The sequence below is a fragment of the Mustela erminea genome, chromosome 5 (genome assembly GCF_009829155.1).
Source record: "Mustela erminea isolate mMusErm1 chromosome 5, mMusErm1.Pri, whole genome shotgun sequence".
In the NCBI taxonomy this organism is placed as follows: Eukaryota; Metazoa; Chordata; class Mammalia; order Carnivora; family Mustelidae; genus Mustela; species Mustela erminea.
Window position 1 is genome coordinate 130,298,643 of NC_045618.1, and position 21,408 is coordinate 130,320,050.

Consider the following 21,408-nt stretch of genomic DNA (forward strand, 5'->3'; position numbering starts at 1 on the left):
CCAGGCTGTTCTGAAGGCACCTGTCCCTGTTATCTCTGCTGCCAAATACCGTCAGCCAGAAAGGAAGCTTCGTCGCATGGTGCACAGAGCAGAGCTGCCACAGTACCACACGGATTCCGGGGCGGTGAAGGGAGCGGGCCAAGAGGGGAATATTGAAAGGAGCTGAGAGTCTGCTGAAAGACACATTTGCTGGGATTTTGAAACTCCTTCAAGAAACAAATGGCAGGTAATAATTCTGCACTGATCAGGAGAGTGCAGGGATTTTTGCCAAGCTATTTCTAAACTGGTCGTATCTAAGACATTCAAGTTTAGTGACAAAGTGTGGGCAATCCGATGCCTTGAAATTTAAAGGCTGTGGACGGTTGTAACTACCAGGTAAATGTGAGCATTAGCTTCTGGCCTTGGTGAAATTTTAAGAACATTTTTCCCTGCAGAAAATGTGAAGTTGGTCACACGGAATTTCTTACTAAGGTAATCTCTGTGGAGATTTTCAAGAGGATGAAATTTTTAAATGAGATTCCAAAGAGATAAAAGTCTGAAGTGGCACTACTTAGGAATCCTGTTTACCTCTACCACGACGCTCCAAGAATTGGTCTCACCTGGAAAATTGTTATCGCACCCTCCATTTCCAGATAAGCTTCAAATAACTAACCCCACACCTCTGGCTTTGCCACCAATATCCAGGGCACAAAGGAGACACAGAAGACTTCCCCGTGAGTGCTCTATGTCACTGTGACATGCGACAAATGCCAACTTGGGATAGGAAAACACAATCAGCACGAAGAGTGGTTTCCAGTGTTTTGGGCACACATCAGGACTTCAGGATGGTTTTAATTCAAAGTTGATCAGCTTAGTAATCACTCCTTTCCTCTTTTACAAAAATGAAAGAGGATAAAAAAGTGGCAGCAGAGAGTTAACTTACATACATTCTCAGAAGCCACTAAGTTATCTTTTGAGATTTTCACACATAAAACAGGTTGCATTGTTTCAAAAAGAGGCATGGGGGGTGGGGGCGGGAGCATACATTTCCAGAATCCTCCAACTCCCAACCAAGAGATGCTGGCCATGTCTACTTGTTTCAGAGTCTAAGTCAAAAAAGCAATTCAGCAATTACAATTCCAGATGGTACTGAACCCATTCCATACTTTAAAAATCTGAAGTATTTTGCCTACCAGTTTAAGTGAGGAGAAATCTGGCTTGTGATTAAAGTGTAAGAGTTCACTGGTGCGACCCTCTCCCCTCGACTTTCCAGTTTAGGAAGACAGCGCGTCACGTGGCTCAGCGCGTGCACCCTCGGCCCAACCTGTGCCCGCGGCACTCTAGTGTTTGCCCAGATGGCACGATGCCTTGGGGAACGCGAGCTCGCCTCCTCTTTCTGTCTGTGACTAAGACATTCGAGGGAAGCTCCACAAAGGGATCCTTCTGTCACCTACTCCCTGGCTTGACAGGTGTCACTCTGTGTGCTCCTCCCTATCAATGTACCCTTGTTCACAGTGTGTGGGATGGTGGACGGTGACAGCTGCGACAGCCCCACACAACCATCTCTCCTGCTTTGCCCCGTGACCCATCTAAGCACCTGCAGGCTAAGGGAAGGGGACTCAGGGCATTCACAAGTCCTCGGGGACTCAGAGGAACAGAGCCGTATGTAAACTGTGCACAGACCACAGGTTAAGACAGCGGCCAGGTATTGGCATGTGGCTTCCTAAGTGAGCTGCCCAACAGTTGAAGTGTAGAAGGAAAAGCTCTTACATAAGCTGTGGGAGACAGGAGTAGAAACAGCCAAAGAGTTAAAAAGAACCACTCAAGTCACGGGAAAATATGCCTTCTGGGTTACATGTCTGGGTGGTCGGAGAACGCCTCCAGCTCACTGCCGGTGTGCCTAGAGCCCGAGGCTAAAGATGCCTGCAGCTTGGCCCAGGCCTGAGGAGCCCTGCTCTTGGTGGCCTCGATGAACAGCTGGGTCTGCTCCTTCAGCTGGTCTAGCTCCACCTGGGTCGCCTGGTTCTGCCGGATCAGCTCCTTGGTTTTCAGCGTGATCTCCAGCAGACCGGACTTGTGGAGCACGACCAGGGTATTCTGAAAGCGCCTGTGCTTGCTCTGCCGCTGCTCGGCGGCCAAGAGCTCGGGGCTGCGGCACAGGTGCTCGGCGGCCCACAGGGGCGAGCTGTAGCTGGCGGCCAGCGGCGACAGCGGGGAGCTGCTCTCGAAGCCGTGCAGCGTGCTGTCTGCCGCGCACACCGGGCTGGCGGGGGAGGCAAAGGTCAGGCTGGGGGCTTTAGCCACGTGGCTGCTGGACACCGGCTGAAGAGTCTGCGGGCTGCCACCTGCCACCAGAGAGGGCACGCCCTGCAGAGCGGAGTCCTCCGCAAGCTTGGCGCCCGGGGGTGCCGGGGGGCTGGGGGGCACGGCGCCAGGCTTGGTGGGCTCGCTGGAAGACAAGCTCGGCCCAAGTCTCTCGGTACAGACTTTCTTCTGCATCCCACTTTCTCCTCTCTCTTCTGGGCTGAGGGAAAGGCCCCTTTTGCCTGGGTGGGGGGCGATTTTGGTGTAAGAATTCAGAATGGGCAAGTAGTTCCTGGAGTCCGACTTCTTCTCGCCCGCGTGGCAGGGGCTCACGGGAGACGGCACGGGCGGATGGAGGAACAGGAGCTGCGGCTGCGCGGAGATCACTTCGAAGGACGGCTGGACGGTCCACGACTGGAGCTGGGAGGAGCTGCTGCCCTGCAAACAGAGGAGAGCAGCGCGCTGCGGTTACCTGCGGAAGGAGAGGCGCTGGAAGCTCCTGCAGGGGACAGGCTTCCCTCCCGTTCCAGGGAGCCCTTCTCAAGAGCAGGACCGGAAAGGGGGTCTGAAAATCCATCTGAGTCTGAGATCAGCAGTTTGGGTCTTGTTTTTGTTTTGAACCTTTCTTAAGGGAAAACTGAAGGAACTCATTACTTTTATTCAAGCGTTATCCCGCAGAAAGAGAAACTGTAGGTAGGCGAAGTAACGACAGGGTGAAGGTCACAATGGAAGCAATGAACATACGGACAGTCTGAAGTCCTGACCGAAGTTAAAATGTGCTTATCTCAAGACAAGTGTGTCTTTACACCCAAGTCTGTCTTCGTTTAGCTGTATCTCGGACCTTTCACCTGAAAATGACTTTTGATTAGAGAGGTACATATTGTCGTGGCCCGTTTTTAAGCCGGTGACATCCGGTAACCAGAAAGCCATTCAAGACCACAGTGCTTATGTGGTGCTTACTCTGGGGGGACACTGCACATGATGGTTTCTGTGGGTGCTCCCCTTTCATCTCCCTAGCGCCCATGTGGAGTTACTGTTTCTTCTCACAAATAAGAAATAGAGGCTCAGAAAGTGGAAATAACTTGCTTTAAGCCTCTAAGCTACTAAGTCATGGAGCTAGGATTCCATCCTTGGTCTGACTCGAAAACCCATCCTAACCATTCACTACTCAGCTTTTGTTACGTTACCCCTCGATTATACATTTTTTTATTCTTAAAGTACTGATTCAGATGGAAGTCTAATAAAGAAGGGCATGGCTGTTTGTCCCCAATGTTTAAAAGCCAGTCCAGTTCCAACTCGGTCCCAAAGATATGGGTGTAGATGAGGCTCGGAAGAGAGCACTCAATGGAGGTTCTTAACCCTGCTGGGGCCATTTATCTGAAAAAAGCTCTGGACTCTTTTCCTACATCTGCATACCATGTTGCACCCATGTCAGTTTCTTGGATGCCTCGCTAGGAACTTTAAGCCAAGTTCAACTTATAGCTCATCTGCACAGAGGCTAGGATGACCCGGAAAATCCATTCTGGAGTCCGGCTGGGGTAATGCGCCTAAGCAAGCAGGGCCAGGCCTAGCAACCACACTTCCTTGTCAGAGGTCCAAAATTAGAGGTCTTCTGAAGTAGAGATCAGCCTGGCCCACTTGGTCCAGAGCAAAACTTCAGGCTATCCCCCTAGTCACTTACGCCACAAGGACAAGACCTACGAGGCAAACGGATCCAGAAACTGTGTAACTCACTACTCTCCCAAGATGATTTCAGTGGATGATTCTTCCTAATGCGGCTGTATGCTGTCCGCATAGATACTTAGCTTATCTGTTCTAATTATGAGATCTGACAATGTGTTATTCACACTGAAATCATCTGAGGGAACACGGGACAAGATTTTCGGCTTGGATAGGATCTCAGAATCATTTCACATAAAGCCTTCGTGTTAAAGATGAGCAAATAGATGTCCACGATGGTTAAGCAAGGATGTGCAAGATCTCATGGTCCGGGGGCAGAGAAGGAACCAGACCCTCACAAGAAAAATACCTAAAAGCAAGCAGCAAATATCAAGACATTACACAATATGCAGAGATTTTTTTTAAGTGTATGATTATTTTAATTTTGGGATGTGCTGGATTCAAGCATGTGTGAAAACACAAAACAAAACTCCTAGACTGCTCCTCTAGGTCAGCCTGCCCCGGAGCCTCCAAGCTCCTGATGGAGCCCAGCAGCCTTCCTTCCCGGCGGTCTTTGTCCTGAAGAATGCCGCTCTGCTGGAAAAGCCTACTCACTCCTCAACGGCGGGCTGCTCAGCCCTCGGGAGCTGCCAGCCGCGTCTACAACAAAGAAGGCACATAAACACAGACAGACACACGAGAAAGAGCGAGAAGGGAGCAGGAGAGGAAGGCGGAGAGGAAAAAAGCCAGGAGAAAAAAAAAACCCAAGAAGCGAGTGGCACTGGGCGGGAGGCTGCCTGAACAATCTCATGTGGGCTCCATCTCATGCCTTTATTCCCTCTCTTTGTTTCAGTAAGGACAACTGCGCTCCCAGCTGAGATGTGATCTGCCAAGGAAAAAGCTTCAAAAATTCTTCATTCTTTCCTCCAAGTCACTAGGTTGCCTTGGTGAAAATCAGTTTGTGTGCCTCTGTCATAACGAGGTAAACAGTTCCAATCTTAGGGTTTCCTGTCAGGCTCTCACCAGGTTCTTCCACCTAAGGTGGGAAGGTCAACCACACAAAGCCAGATTTCTGACTTCACCAGCTGCAAGCAGCCTCAGCAGTGGACCCACTGAGAACTTCATACCCTTTAGAGCAAAGACGGGTAAGGTTCAATGTTCTTCAGCCAGGTTCATGTGATTGAATTCTCTGTTTTAAACACCGGGCTGAGCTGACATTTCCATTTCTAAATCTTCTTTTCTTCATATCCAGACAATAATCACATTATATGCACAGTTATGTAATCAAGTCCCAAACGGGGTACTTTCAATTCCACAACAACGCTGTGTGGCATCTACTGGGAAAGCCACAGGCAAACCGAAGAGCTGCTTTCTCACTGATGACACGACTTTGAAAGAACACCGAAATTGCCTCCACTGCTCAAACAAATAAATACATCCTACCTCTCTCAATTCAAGAGCAGCCCAAATTAAAAAGAGATTCTTTTGTTTCTACCCTCAACTCTGCCATATGTTAGAATGCACCGTGGAAGTTATGACATTTCTGCTTCGTTCCTTTATTTCTGGGGTCCTTCTGGACAAACCAGGAATACAGAAATAAAGCAGTCCTACTGTCTGGAAAATGGGAACACAGGTCACGATTACTGCGTTCCTTCTGAAACCACTGTCCCCGGGACAGAAGCACATATCAGTGTGGTTCCCATGGTCTGCTTCTAAAATCTCTCCTTGAGGAGAGAAAAGAGGCACTGTACAGAGGGAGCTCAGAAACTTGAATGGGCAGACACATCAGGAGACAGCAGTCCTCCTCACCTGTTTGACCAGCACATTCTTCATGACGACCATTGGGGACAGCGCGGGGAAGGCACTGCCTGTGGTCTTGGAGTTCTGCCTTGGCCTGTCTTCTCGGCTCCAGCCTAAGGCACTCAGCATGTCCTCGGACTCCATCTGCTCTGCCGAGCTCAGACACTCTGAGCTCCCATCTGCTGGGCAGAAGAATGGTCAGTTCACATAGGATCCAGGCTGGGGGCTCCTAAGCAGACCTAAGGAGTTAACGGATTTCTCGAAATGGAATGGAACATTTGTGATACACGTTTTTTGTGAATTTTTCTGGAAGGGTCTTTAGCTTTTATTGTAGTCTCAGTGGAATCCACACATGAACCCTCCTACCTCAAAAGATTATAAATCGCGACCCTAGGACAGCAGACTTCCTTTCTAAGTCTATTACAGACAAAAGCTTGCATCAGTTAGGGTTTATGTGAAAGTAATTAAAGCCAGCTGACAGGAGAAACAGGGTGAAGGTTTCAAAGCGAGGTCATTACTTTCAAGAATCTGCTGCTGAGAGGGGAGGGACTGCGTGTGTGACCTGGGGCAGGATGAAGACCTTTAGAGGCTCTGGGCACCACAGGATAGAAGGATAAAGACAAAACCAGCCTGTAAACCTCAAAACTTACATCGATGCTGAAATGCAAAGGGCTCCATCCTAAATTTTCTCATTGCACAATTGTGGGTAAGTTCATCCAAGCTGAAATCTGAAATGTGTCTTTGTTTACCGCCCCTCCACCCAACACCTCCAACAAAGGGGGTGCTGGTGTCTTGAATGCACACTGAGTGCACCCTGGGGATCCAGCACAATGGGAGACAGAACGGCACTCTCTGGGGGAAAGCAAATGAGGGCGCCCCATGTGAAATCCATACAGAAAGGCCTTAATTAGCGACCTGCTGGAGCAAGCCAGGAGCCTGCTCTAACCCTGCAAGCGAGGAGCCTGGGGATATACTAAATGCTCATCAAGAATCGCAGAGTAATTGGGCTGAGGCAGGACGGAAATGTGACTATAATTCAAATGAGCGTTAAGTGTCAACACTTGCATTTAATCAGACTGTCTAGAGATGTTTTCTAGAATTTAAGGATGCTGGGGGCCTCCCTTCGATCTACTGAAGGACTGATCTGGCACCCAGGCAAGTGGATTTTCACAAGGCACAGGGACTCTGAGTGTGCACCTCTAGTGAAGAACCAGGGCCTGAGACAAAGGACCTCAGAAGCAAAATGCATGCGAGCGCATGAATCTTGGTTTCTAAACGCCATTCTGAACAAAAAGAAAGACAGGGATCCGTGGAGAAACAGCTAAATTCAGTTCAAGTGGAAGTGGAAAGTACAAGATGAGCCTGGACATCTTATTGTCCCAGAAAGCAAGGAAGTGCTCAAACACAAATGCGGTCAAGTCAGAAAGACACAGAATCATCTAGAAGGGGCTCCCATTGGCCAAGTTTGGGACAATTATACAGGACTGACAGACTGAATTACAAGAGTATTCCGTGAATCCGCAGCAGTGCTCAAAGGGTCTACAGAAGTGTCTGTACTACTCTACAGAAGTGTGCCTGCTCCACAGAAGTGTCAGCCACTAAAATGTACAAGGAATGGTAAATCAGAGCACATTCTTTTTTAATTGTAACTTTTTCCCCCAAAGATTGTATTTATTTATTTGACACAGAGAGAGAGAGAGAGAGCACATGCGCAGGAACACAAGCAGGGGGAATGGGAGAGGGAGAAGCAGGCTCCCCACTGAGCAAGGAGCCCCATGTGGGGCTTGATCCCAGGACCCTGGGATCATGACCTGAGCCTAAAGGCAGACGCCTAATGACTGAGCCGCCCAGGCGCCCCTCAGATCACCATTTTTTTTTTTTTTTCTAAAGATTTTATTTATTTATCAGAGAGAGAGGGAGAGAGAGAGAGAGCACAGGCAGACAGAATAGCAGGCAGAGGCAGAGGGAGAAGCAGGCTCCCTGCCGAGCAAGGAGCCCGATGTGGGACTCGATCCCAGGACGCTGGGATCATGACCTGAGCCGAAGGCAGCTGCTTAACCAACTGAGCCACCCAGGCGTCCCTCAGATCACCATTTTTAAGCCAAAAATGTAGTACAGGATTCAGGCAAGCATCATCAGTGGTTGTTAAAACCATTGGTCAAGAGTTTTTGGGAAAGAGGACAGTCACACAGTGTCAAAGTATCATCCCATAAACTATGTACTAATTACAAAGAGAAAAAGGTACTTTTGCAATAAAGCTATCTCATATAAGCTTACAAACGACCTTAACTACGTGATCAGCCAGGGCATCACCAAGGACAGACAAACTCGGGAATCTCATAATGTGCTACGGGAATGATGTAACATCAAAAGTGCAGCATTCTGGTAAAAACAAAATGCTTATCCTGACTCTAATAATGGGGAGACTATCAGAAAAATCCAGAGAGTGAGACATTCTACAGAACAACAGGCCTAATTCATTCAAGTATGTCGCTGGCATTAAAGAAAACAAAGGGACAAAAGGGAGGAAGGAAAAGGCAAGGAAAGATGAGGACGTTGTTCTAGACTAAATCAGACTAAAAAGGACAACTAAAATGCACAATACTTAATTGGATCCTGGATCCAAAACAAACAAGTCGACAAAAAGACAAACAGTTACAAAGGACATTTTGGGGACAATAGGGAAAATCTGAATATGGATTATGGCTAATTAATAACTTACATCGAGTGAAAACTCTTGGTTACGACCCTGATGCTGGAATTACTGCAGAAGAATGCCACTCTTTTAAGAGACTGGTACTGAAGTATATTTGTTTATATATAGATATATACGGTATGAACAGGAGGTAGGTATGTGTATAGAGACATACAGCAATATGGCAAAATGCTATCCCTCAGTGGATCTGAATGAGACATCTGTGATGGTCATTCCATTTTGTGTACATTCGAAATTTTTCAAAACACAAAGTTGGGAGAATAATTCAAATGGGAAAAACTACCTAGGTTTTACAAATCCCATCACGCTCCAAGGTACTCGGAACGGCAACTCGGGCGCTGATGAACTCACTCCCTGGCAGTGGCCCAGGAGAGACCAGAGGCACATACAAGGCTGCTCTCTGGGGTGTAATGATGATTTTTAATCTCACCTTATGTCTGAACAATACAACGCTTTTTTTTTTTTTTTTAAGATTTTATATATTTATTTGACAGAGAGAGAGAGAGATCACAAGTAGGTAGAGAGGCAGGCAGAGGGAGGGGGGGAGGCAGGCTCCCTACTGAGCAGGGTCCTGGGCTCGATCCCAGGACCCTGAGATCATGGCCTGAGCTGAAGGCAGAGGCTTAATCCACTGAGCCACCCAGGTGCCCCAACACAATGCTTCTTAAAGCACTTTGACATAGAGAATTAGGCAACTATCAGGAAAACCATCCAGACTTTGGGACACACTACAAAACATGTGACCTGACAAGGCTGAGGCTGTTGGAAGGCATACCGAAACGTCATACATCCTGGCACTAATCGGTGGTAGGATTACAGATAATGTTTAGTTTCTTCTTTGCGTGTTCCTGAATTTCAAAACTCCTACAATGAGCACGTATTACCTTTAGGATATGAAAAACGAACGTGATAGTAAAAGGAAAAAAAAGAGACATTAGGCCTACAATGTTTCCTAAACCGGTATGATCACAGAAATCACCAGAGACGTGTGTAAAAAGCAACAGAACCCACTTTTCAGGGCTCTCCCACCAACCTTCGCTATCATGATCTCCAGGAGAGGAGTCTGGTGATCAGTAAATTCTCCCTCAGAGAATGAACCCTGCCCACATCTTGGTCTCAGACTTCTAGGTTGCAGAACTGTGAGATGACAAATGTGCTGTTTCAGCCATCCGGTTTGTGGACTGTTATGGCCATCCTAGCGAACTTGTACACCACCCTAACCAATAAAGGTCTGGCTGCAATAACCTTAGCTTAATCACAGCAATACTGTTATCATTCAGATAACAGGAACTGCACGCGTATCTATGTGCCCACCCAAACTTCAACCATAATCTTAGCCCAGTCCTGATGAGTTTGGGTCAAAGGTCAATATATAAGGAATGCCAAAGCAAGGGAATCTTGTGGCTCTCTTATAGAGCACCAAAAAGTATAGAGAGCCACACCAATTGTAGGTTTCTTTTTTTAATTTTTTAAAAAGATTTTATTCATTTATTTATTTATTCTTATTAACATATAATGTGTTATTTGTTTTAGGGGTACAGGTCTGTGACTCAACAGTCTTACACAATTTATTTTAGAGAGAGAGCACTTGAGGGAGGGAGAGCACAAGCAGCGGGGAGGGGCAGAGGGGAGAGGGAGAAGCAGACTCCCTGTTGAGCAGGAAGCCCGATGCGGGACTCGATCCTAGGACCCTGGGATCATGACCCAAGCTGAAGGCAGATACTTAACCCACTGAGCCACCCCAGCGCCCACCCCATGTAGGTTTTAGTCTCTACACAGTATTTTCACTCCAGTGTAGCAACTGTGAGCATCTCAGCCAACATTTACTCCCCATCACTGACTACTCCTGATCAATTACTGAATGAACAGATGAACAGATGAGGTGGATTTGGCTGACATTAACCTAAAGAATTCATCAGAGGGGCGCCTGGGTGGCTCAGTGGGTTAAGCCTCTGCCTTTGGCTCAGGTCATGATCTCAGAGTCCTGGGATCAAGCCCCGCTTCAGGCTCTCTGCTTCCCCTCTCTGTGCCTGCCGCTCTGCCTACTTGTGATCTTTGTCAAATAAATAAACAAAATCTTAAAAAAAAAAAAAAAAAAAGAATTTCATCAGAGTGGGCCACTAAAGTACTTTCAGCAACAGTGCTGTAAGGTAGGGCATCTGGAGTCATACAGCCCTGGATTCAAATTCCAGCTCTACCGTTGACCAGTTGCCTGATCTTGGAAATGATGTAATCCTTTTTTAACAACATTTTAAAAAAAATTTTTAAAAGATGTGCTTATTTATTATAGAGAGAGAATGTGTGCACGCGCACGTGAGCAGGGGAAGCAGCAGAGGGAAAGGGACAAGCAAACTCTGCACAAGGGGAGCCTGAGGCGGGGCCTGACGCACGGCTCAATCCCATGACCCTCGATCATGACTCGAGCCGAAATCAAGAGTGGGACATTTATATGACTGAGCCACCCAGGCGCCCCGGAAATCACGTAGTCTTTCTATGCCTCAATTTCCTCATCTGTAAAATGGGGAACGTAACAGTCATTTTCTTACAGGACAGTCGGTCTGAGTTATTTTATATGAACTACTTAACATAGTCCATGCCACAATGTGCCGCGGCTGGGTCCCACCAGCTCACACGGACTAAGACTATACATGTTCTCTAATTCCCCCAATCTTCCCATCCCCACATTTGGTAACATCGTATTAGTAGCTTGAAATTAATTGGTCCTGGTGAGATGTATGCACCATGGAAACTGGCAAACTTGCCAGCCAACCACTGGTTACACAGAACTCATATGGTAAATTCTATATAAATGTTAACACGATTATTATTACTCAATAGATATTCCAACTCCCTTGGGAGTTTGAAAAGGTATTCTGCTAATTAAATAAGTAATACTGATGAGATTCCTTTAGCAACTGATGACCTCCGGGGAATCAGGACGTACCTGGGTGGTGGTGATCAGTATGTTAACAAGAATCTCAGATGAGTCTTATGAGGAGTCAAGCCTCAGAAACAATGCTGAGAGAGAAGAAAAACCCAAAGGGCTAATAAGCAGGCCCTCCTTCCCTGGACTGTCCTTATTCTAATCCTTCGATTAGGCTGGTACTCTGTTCCTCTCTGAGCAACAATCTATTTTTAATTTGGCTTCGCATGCAGCATGCCTACAGGGAGAAAACACACCAATCTAGGGATGAGAGAGTTCTAATTTTCCTAACAGCTGCATTTTGCACTATAAATTAATAAATCAACAAGATGGATTGATGAGTCTCTGCGAAGCTGAGTAACATAAATCTTCCTCTAGGAGAGGGCGCTACTCTCAGCACGCCCACCCAGCCAGGAGTCCCTGGCATCACCTTGCTGCATCCTCTCGGCCAAAGATGCTGATACACTCAAGCCGTATTTAAGCCATTATCCTCAAACCTGGAAGTAACAGCACCCGGCACAAAATTAAAAGATTCGCTGTGCTGTGCAGGCAGCTAGCCCTTTCACATAAGGTTTAAAACAAACTAGTGAGGAAACCTGAAAACCATTCTACTTGCTGGTCTCGAATAGAGTCTCCAGTTTGGAACTGTACTGGGGGGTCTCTTAGTTCAAATACAAAAATGCACAGATCCTGGCAGGGGTGGGTTGTGGGGGGAAATGTTTTTAAACATGGCAAAATTACTTTCTTAGGGAAAACAAGTTACCTAAAATTATATACTATTTCTGTTTCATTTGCTACTAGTGACACCATGCAGCAGTTTTTTCCTTCTAGCAATGTAGCTGTTCCTCTGGAAAAGGAGCTAAGCCAACAGAATTGTAGTTAAGTATTTTTTTCCCCAGTAACCACTTGCAACAGTTGAACATGTAAGATTTAAAGTTGAGAGAGTCTGAGTTGAAAAAAGATGGCAGATCGTTCCTTCAAAAAAGAACCCCTGGTGACTCGGACGGCAGCCCACAACATGGGCACCAGAATTACCATTTTAAGACGTAAGACAGTTAGTTATCCTATACATGAAAGCTTCCCACATTTATCACACAAATTTTAGGGAGGACATTTTTAGGAGGAGTTTTAGGCAAATCATTCACTGCGATGTGGAAGGAAGAAGGTATTTTTAACCTGAAAATCCGGAGTCCTTATCTGACTCAGCAACCGCCATGCCGTGTTGACGAGCTGCCTTCTTCATCTCTGTGCCTTTGCCCAGTTTGGCCGAGAGTCTTCTGGGGCTCTCCCTGGACGGGTTTTTCCTCTCCATGTTTTACTGGGCTGGAAGTGGATTCATCAGTCCTCCTTTCAACTGGATTGCCCTGGGGAAAACAATAATTATGTCAGAAGACAGTGCCTGCAGAGGGGACACAGGTGATCCTGCCGGTGAGGAAAGCGAGGGCAGAGAACACTGGCCTCGCCCACTTCCTCCGTATTTTCTGAGGCCTCCGCTTACCCGGGCTTCAAGTTTGCTGCACGGGAGAATGGTTTCCACCCAAAAGGAGGTTCACTGTCCTCTCCTGCCCTCAAATTCCATTACAAATTCAGGGCACGCAAACCACGCTCAGTGGAAGCTTTGTAAACTGCTAACAAAGGCACACTTGATTAGGCTTTTTGGAAGGGGTAACTCCCCCTGCTCCCCGAGGAAGGGAGGAGAGGTGATGCCCATCTTGGACAAGGCTTGCCTTCCCAGCATGCACCGGCAGGCCCCAGACAGTAGAGTTGTTCAAATTAACCTTCACTTCTTTGGATGAGGTACTGAACACAATTCTTCATATGTGCAGGCTACGCTTTGGCTTAAAAAGAACTTTTCTGCACAAGTAAGACCATGTATAATAGTGCTTTGATTCCATACAAGTCCACACGCAACGTTACTGCTTTAAATGTCCTCCTCCACTGCTCCTCCATTTTACAGAAGAGGAAACTGAGTCTCAGGGTAAGGGGTACTCATTTAGAAAGTTATCTATCCAGCGCCCGCTATGATGCAGGCCTTGTGCTAGGACCAATACCAAGTGCACACAAGAGACATGGCTAGTACCTTGCTGGAACTTATGATCTAGAGAGCCAGACAGACACTAATCAAGTAATCATACAATTATTTAGTCACTTTTAAAAAAAATTTTTTTAGATTTTTAAAAAGATTTTATTTATTTATTTGACAGACTGAGATCACAAGTAGGCAGAGGGGCAGACAGAGTTCCCTGCTGAGCAGACAGCCCAATGCGGGGCTCGATCCCAGGACTCCGAGATCATGACCTGAGCCGAAGGCAGAAGCTTAACCCACTGAGCCAGGTGCCCCTTTTCACTTTTTTAAAAAGATATTACTTATTTTTTTTTTTAAAAGATTTTATTTATTTATTTATTTGACAGAGAGAAATCACAAGTAGATGGAGAGGCAGGCAGAGAGAGAGAGAGGGAAGCAGGCTCCCTGCTGAGCAGAGAGCCCGATGCGGGACTCGATCCCAGGAACCCGAGATCATGACCTGAGCCGAAGGCAGCGGCTTAACCCACTGAGCCACCCAGGTGCCCCAAAAAGATATTACTTATTTATTCTGAGAGAGAGAGATCATGAGTGGGGGTGGGGAAGGGGCAGAGAGAGAAGCAGGCTCTCTGCTGAGCAGCTGAGCAGGGAGCTCAGTGTGGGACTCAATCCCAGGACTCCAGGATCACTATCTGAGCTGAAGGCAGACATTTAACTAACTGAGCCACCCAGGAGCTCCCCTAAATCATGACTTTTGGTAACAGCTATAAAGGGGCGGAGCTAAAAGCGGTTGGGGCAGGGCAGGGGGTACTGGGCAAGGGAAGGCTTTCCTGAGGAAGTGATGTGTAGCCGGGATCCAGAGGAGTTAGCCAGGGATCCGGCTGTGAAGGCCCTAAAGGAGCAAAGAATCTGACACATTCAAAGAGCTGAGAGGCCAGGGAGGCCAGAGCATGGCGCAGGGGGGTAGAAGGCCATGCACCTGCCCCTAGAGGAAGCGGTGGGGGCCAGGCAGGCAGTGCCTTATAACCCATGGTGGAGCAGCATTTTCAAAGTATTCTGGGTGCTGGACTGAGGTTAAAGTGGAGAGAGGCAAGAGAGGCACTGAGATCATGCAGATACTACCCCAGAAGCCCCGGGGAATTAAAGCGGTAGCAGTGGTCAAAGGACAGAAGGGAACAGACTGGAGACAGATTTAGAAAGAAGACTTGATGGGGCTTGGTGACTGCATGTTGGGAGGTAGACGGTGGGACCATTTCCTAGGCTAGGCAGCCCAGAAAGGGCGCAGAGGGACTCGGTGGCGTGGCCAGGGCAGTCCAATCGTGGCCATGTAGACAGAAGTGGCTGTGGGTCATCCAAGTGGAGAGGCTGGGGAGGCTGTCACATGTGCAAGTTGGGAGCCCAGAGAAGCTAAAGAAGCCTAGACGTGGCCCAGTGACACACAAGTCCACAGCATATCCAGAACCTGGCTAACAGTGCAAGGAATGAGACAAATGAACCCTTCAGAAGGCTGGCAGAGGCTGAGAACATTCCAGATATTTTAACAAGGCCATCTGCGTCCCCGTGGAATGGCAGTGATAAGGATGGCATGGTAAGAACACAAAGGTTATTGGGGGATAAAGAAAACAGGGAAAATGGCACTGACGGTGCCATGGGTAGGTGCTATGGTCTGAATGTTCACCCCCGCCCCGAATTCATATGCTGAAATCCTAACCACCACCCATCCCCCCAGGATGGTAGTATGAAGTAGGGCCTTTGGGAGGTGCTTAAAAGAGCAGAATGGAGCCCTCCTGAATGGGGTGAGTGCATTATAAAGGCGACACCAGAGAAAGGCCTTGCCCTTTCCACCACAGGACAGCAAATACTCTGTGACCCAGAGCATGCTGGGCCCCCGACCTTAGACTTCCAGCTTCTAGAACTGTGAGAAATACATTTTTGTTGTTTGTAAGCTACCCAGTCTGTGCAGTTTTTTTTACCGCAGCATGAATCGACAAATACTAGGTCCAAGCAATGCCTGGTGAGGCTCTAAACCACAGTGCCCTTGCGCCTCCATCCATCTGTCCTTCTGAGTGGAGAGGAACACGAGCTCCCTGCCAAAGGGCACTGTATCTGGAATATCCTAAAATGTCAAGTCTGAACACTTCTCTAGCAGAGGATACAGTGAAGAACATCACCTACACCAGAAGCAGAGGAGCGGGTCAAGATAAAATTAAAGACAAGGATGTTTACAAGCTTCCTGGAGCAACCCTCTTGCTCCTACTTTTTTGCATGCAGTAGAAGCAGACTAAAGGGAACTTATCTGAATGAGACTCAATTTTAAGCACAACTCCAAGTAAAAATTATTTTGTATCCTATCTAACTCACTCACGGGGACGCGCTTCCCCCATTCAATCCATGACCAAGCACTCTTGGTCACAAAGTGAAGCCCCATGTGCATAAAAGAGAAACGATGACACTGTTCCCCCCTTGCACAGCACAATGGAAAAGCAGCGTCTCTACTGCATGGCTATGAAATTGGACAGCATGAATAAACCAGTTAAAAAGGAAACCAAGGGGCACGCGGGTGGCTCAGTCATTAAGCAGCTGCCTTCAGCTCAGGTCATGAACCCAGTGTCTGGAAGGGCTCCCTGCTCAGGGCTCCCTGCTCAGCAGGAAGCCTGCTTCTCCCTCCCCCACCCTCCTGCTTGTGTTCCCTCTCTTGCTGTGTCTCTCTCTGTCAAATAAATAAATAAAATCTTTAAAAAAATTTTTTTTAAATGAAAAAGTAAAAAATTAAAAAAAAGTAAAAAAATAGTAAAAAAAAGTAAAAAATAAATAAAAAGGAGACCAAAATGTAAGGAGACCAAAATGTAGAACTGTATGTTTCATTAAATCAGGAACCTTTCGAATGGAACCCAACAAATGTGCATAGTTTAATTTTCCTGAAGTAACACCACGGAAAGGGAACAGGAAGCTTCTTCAAAATGGACGGAGCTGTAGCTTGTGGATGGGCCATCAGCCTTCCAGAAGTCTGACCCTGCTCCTTAGATCAGGAAGGTAGCTCATGTGCGTTGCACCTAATTGAGGGTTTGGCAAACTTTTTACATTACCTTACTAGATAGGAATTATTTTACAGGTTATTTTAGATAAAGCATCCCAATTTAGTCTACAGTCCTTTTGTTAAGACAACCAAAAAGTCTTGCTCCTGTTATGCAAGTGTGGCCAACAGAACTTCAGAAGATACACAGGAATTTTCTGGCTCATTGAGAAGTTGCGTACTTGTGAAATCAAAACACAAACGCTGACTAATAGGTTAAAAGGAGAACAGATGCAAAAATGTTAAATCCTAGAGAAGTGGTAGCAGTTGGAAATAAAGAATGCATAACCCACCTTGGAAAAGCGAATGGACTGCTTTGGATGTGAAAGTGACTAAAAATGTGAAAGCCACTGTCCAAAGCAAAGTTCCTTTTTTTTTTTTTTTTTTTTTAGCAAAGTTCTTTTGAAGCAACAGAAAGCCTTGGTGTCTGAGGAAGGTGAGATGGACTATGAAGGGCTATATTATCCCTCCGTGACCTCGCTTCTCTGAGAGGAGAGGCACCACCGTCCTGGGAGTGGCACAGAGGAGTAAGTCAGTGAACAGACCTGCTCACGCACAGCACCATTCGAGGCCCAGGACAGAGAAGAGCACACAGTGATGGCAGTTACCCCACTGCTCTCAAACCCAGAGCCTTGCAAGTGGCAGTTTGAAAACCTCAAGATTTTTTTTTCCTCCTCAATATTATTTTACAATCAAGGCAGATGCTCCTAAGCAGGCTAGCAGTGGAAATTGGGTTACCCAGCTCTTACCCACCATGCCATGTCCTGCTTCCTGGCACAGACTGGAAACCACTAACACTGCTTTACAAACATTTGAGATCCTCACATGCCTCACTCTCCGTGGAAAGGACTTCCAGCTGAAGTTCCCCCAGACTGTCAGAATCGACCTAGCTGGGCCTCTCCTAGGTGCATATGTGACACATTGTCCAAAATGTTCCCAGGGGGAATAGGACACATAAAACTCATAATGGAAAGTGAATCAATAAATATAAAAGTTTATACAAATAGGTATAACATAAAATTCTAACTAGCGCTCTCTAGCACTTGGCTTATTTCTGCACGCCAGACCAAGTCATCTGTCTCCGTAACCTCGAGTTGTTTTTCATCTTTGCAACCTCAACCCCCCACAACTCATGTGTGAGGTGCTCAACAGAATAATACATTCCAGCAAGTCTTCTGTCCTGCCGAGCCCCGCTGACAGCCTCATTGAAATACCCCAACAGCTTGAAGGTCACGACTGTGCGTTTCCAAACACCATGGTCGTCTCAAGATTGGACTTCCAGGTCTGGTCTCCTAGGGGAAACAGGTACCTCATTTGCCCCTTATTCTAAAGTGAAACCTCAGGGATAAGTCCACCAACCGAATTAAAGGTTGTCTAATCCAGAAACAATCTTTACAGAGATTTAGGCTTATAATAAAAGGGGGAACCAAGGTTTACAAGGAAAGGATCTGAAATGCTGCTCTCAGATCTTTCCTTTTATAGACACTTGGCAACTTTCCTAAGAGCTCAAGTTCCCCTTTAAAACGTATCACATGGATAACATGCGTGCATGGACGGAGGTGTGAGGTGAAACTCAAGCAGAGACTTAAATATGAAAAAAGGACAAGGCTGTAGAAATTAAGACCTTACCACCCAGAAAATCATGAGTAAACCCAGTTATAATTAGAAATAACATTACTAGGCTTTTCCTTGAAGTTACTTTGTCTTCGTCTCCATGTGGGAGATACCATTCTGGGGAAATGTCTGTGTGCTTTAACAGAGGGAAGACACCCCCCCCACCCCAAACGGAAATCTCAAATACTCATTTTCCCCTTCGCCTCCATTTCCATTCTCCAACTCGGCAGCAAATTTATGTCAAAGATCCTGAACCCCGATTCCATACAATGTCCTCTGTCTGGAACCAGATAGGGCTCCTTCCATTCTCCTCTTCCAAAGAAGAGATAAGATGAGCACAATTCTCCAGATCGCCAGCTCCCAGAAGGGTTCACAGTAACCGTGCCCACCTCCCCATTCGCACCAGCCCACGCTGCATCTGTGCCAGGCAGCAGGAGCACGCTCCAGGCATCCACCAGCCTGCCAGCTCAGCAGGGCAGAACTGGGCAGACCCTAGGACCGTGCTGTGACTGGCACACCACCAGACTCCCAAGGCAAACGCCCAGGCAATGTGTACTGCCAGGACCTGGGCAATCACGGGGAGCCTGGCTGCGGCCTGGGCCCTGGGCCTGGATCAGAACTCCCCGAAACCCCCCCACTAACCACTAACTCCTTGCTTGGCCCTGCACACCTTCTCCCCCACCTCCCCACGTCCCGGCACCGTCTCTGGCAAGCTGGCCCACCCAGGAGAAACCACCAGCCAGCCAAATGGGTGACATCAGGTCTCTGCAAAAGACAGCACACCTGTGTCCCGGGCCCAGGACGGGGCACTATGTCCACCCCCTAACCGGAGGCCCAGGACCCTCACCGGGTAACAGCCCCGCTCCCATTCACCTGCCCGTTCCCTGCCCCTCTGCTCAGAGCCCTGCAGGCCTGCGGGCTTTCCGCCGCTGCCTGGACGCCCAGGAGGGCTAGACCCGGGCCCACCCAGCCTGACTGGGTACCCTACTCGCTGCCCATGCAAGTCCCCTCCCCACACACAGCCCCCAGTGTCCCGCCATCCCCTCTCCTACGCAGCCGCGCCCCTCGCAGCAAAAGCAACCAACTAAAAGGGAAACAGACGCACCGCCTCCTGCTCCCACCATTTGGCCCTCTGTCCCCCGAAAGTCCCGTCCTCGCTCTTGCCTACGTCGCTTCCCTTTTCTCCCCTACTCCTGCCTCCTTTCCCCACGCTCCCCGCGCTAACCTTCGGCCCCCAGACCCAAGCCTCCCTCTCTCACCTAGGGCCGAGGTCGCCTCTCCACGACCGGCCCAGCGGGTCAAGCGGCGCATGCGCGAGCCCGGCCCCGCGGCTCCATGACAACCCCGTCGGCGCCGGGTCTCAAGCTATTCCCCACCAGCTCCCGCCTCCCGCCCATTTCTCCTCCCTCCGCCTCCGCGGCGGCGTTCTCCGGCCACGTGACTCGACTCGGAGGACCCGGCACCATGGAGACTGTCGAGGTTCTCCTAGAAGGGCCCCCCCCAACCGGAAAGCGAGGCGGGCACGCCTCCCAGGGAATCGCGGACATCCCTAAGAGGCCTGAGCTCTCTCCGCGGAAGGCGGGCGTCTCTATGGTTGGTTCCCAGGGTTCGCCGCCATTTTGTACAGGGGACCTTGAACTTAGAGCCGCGGGGTCACGGCTTCGAGGCGGGGTTTTGAGGAGCCACGGGTGGGCGGGCTTCTAGCAGACAGAGCAGGAGGCGTGATTCTCCTGCGGGAGAGGGTGGCGGTTGGCCTGGAGTGGCTCTCTCGGTGTGGAAGCAGGGGCACCCTTAGGATTGGGGACCGGGACAGGCCTGCTGACGTGCACGTGAGGCCGAGGCGGTGGCGTCCGGCGTGGGAGGGCAGGCGCGCACCCTCGCCGCAGTCTGGGCTTGGCAGGGGCGTTCCTCAGCGCCCCGCGCTTGGCTCACGTTTTTGCCACGCCTGTCGCGGCGGTTGGCTGGCGTTCCCCGCTGCCTCTGGAGACAGCCCTCCGTGACGCAGGGATGCCATCAGTATTTCTCTGGGATGGTTTCACGTTCTTTGATGTATGGCTCCCTTTGTCCCGTGCCACTGTCCGAGCTGCTGGGTTTTATATGGATACTGCCTCGCCTGCCAGCTTTTGGTGAAGTGTGACAGTGAACACACTTGTAATAGCTAAAGGAAAAGGGCTCGGGATTAATTCTCTTGCATCGGATCAGTGAGGGTTACTAATTGGAAAAAAAGTCAGGTGAAGTCAGGTGACGGGTGGAGGCAAGTTCTAGAGCTGCCCTGTCCAGTCCGGTAGCCACTAATCACTAGGAGGTTTTGAACTAATTAAAATACGAAATCTCAGTTTCTCATTTGCACTAGCCACATTGTAAACGCTCAATGACCACGTGTAGCCAGCCAATGGCTACCTGACTAGGCAGTGCAAGATTATAGCACATTGCCAGAATACACAGGGTTGTATCCGATCGAGCTGATTAGATCGCGGGGCGGGGAAATCGTCCGGTGTCCGTAATCCAAGCCTTTGTAAAAAAAAAAAAAAAAAAAAAAAAAAAGCTGCTAGGTCATGGTTAAGCACTTTAGCCCTCTAGACACAGATAATGCTAATGCTTTGCTGCATATGAATATATTTATTAGCATAAGCCCCACCAACAAATAATAATTGAATGCCTACAGCATGTAAAGCTTTTGTTGAGGGGATGGTGGGAGTGAAAACAATAGTTAACAATTATCCAGTAATTAAGAGCCAGGCAGCTTTACATGCATTCTCTTAACTGTGCTTCCGCAAATTTATGAGGTTGGTCCTAGTGTCTTTGTAGCTGATAGATGAGAACACTGATGACACAAACTACTAAGTCCAAGATCTTTTTTTTTTTAAATTATTTATTTGACAGAGAGAGATCACAAGTAGGAAGAGAGGCAGAGAGAGAGGAGGAAGCAGGCTCCCGCTGAGCAGAGAGCCCAATGCAGGACTCGATCCGAGGACCCTGAGATCATGACCTGAGCCGAAGGCAGCCGCTTAAGCCACTGAGCCACCCAGGCGCCCCTAAGTACAAGATCTTAACCGTTAACCATATTGCTTCTTTGGGGGGCAGAAGAAAATAGTCTTTGTCTTCAGATACCTTAGAATCTGATAGGGGAAAGACATGTTCTAAGAAACTATATGAGAATATGGTAAATGCTGGAGGATTCTGAATAGAAGCTAATTAATAAAATCGAGGAAGAAAAAAATAGCCTTCAGTTGTTTTTTGTTGTGGGAGAAGGAAGAGAGCAGAAGGTAAAGCTTTAAGAAGGACAGATAAAAGTTGGATTTACTGGAAGTGTGTTG

General features: G+C 48.1%; 1 protein-coding gene across 3 annotated transcripts; it reads right to left on the bottom strand.

Annotated features, from left to right (window-relative positions):
- Positions 1-280: 280 nt before the first annotated feature.
- Positions 281-19,500, bottom strand: CIPC (CLOCK interacting pacemaker). Of its 3 annotated transcripts, none has more exons than XM_032344839.1 (4): positions 19,351-19,500; positions 12,558-12,745; positions 5,752-5,921; positions 281-2,721 (listed from the first exon to the last, which is right to left on the bottom strand). In XM_032344839.1, exons 2-4 carry the CDS (start codon positions 12,691-12,693, stop codon positions 1,831-1,833), a joined length of 1,197 nt encoding a protein of 398 aa, XP_032200730.1. In that variant the 5' UTR covers positions 12,694-12,745; positions 19,351-19,500; the 3' UTR covers positions 281-1,830. The 3 variants fall into 3 exon arrangements, with proteins under 3 accessions (XP_032200730.1, XP_032200731.1, XP_032200732.1); XM_032344840.1 differs by lacking the exon at positions 19,351-19,500 and adding an exon at positions 12,880-13,492; XM_032344841.1 differs by lacking the exon at positions 19,351-19,500 and having other exon boundaries at positions 5,752-5,981; positions 12,558-12,663.
- Positions 19,501-21,408: the final 1,908 nt, after the last annotated feature.

Bases quoted from the DNA above. Each gene is read 5' to 3' on its own strand.
- CIPC (XM_032344839.1), bottom strand. From the start codon at position 12,693: ATGGAGAGGAAAAACCCGTCCAGGGAGAGCCCCAGAAGACTCTCGGCC. The intron at 5,922-12,557 runs GTTAAAAATACC...TCTGCCCAGCAG, and splicing joins TAAGGACTCCGGATTTTCAG to ATGGGAGCTCAGAGTGTCTG. The intron at 2,722-5,751 runs GTGAGGAGGACT...CTCTGTTTGCAG, and splicing joins AGAATGTGCTGGTCAAACAG to GGCAGCAGCTCCTCCCAGCT.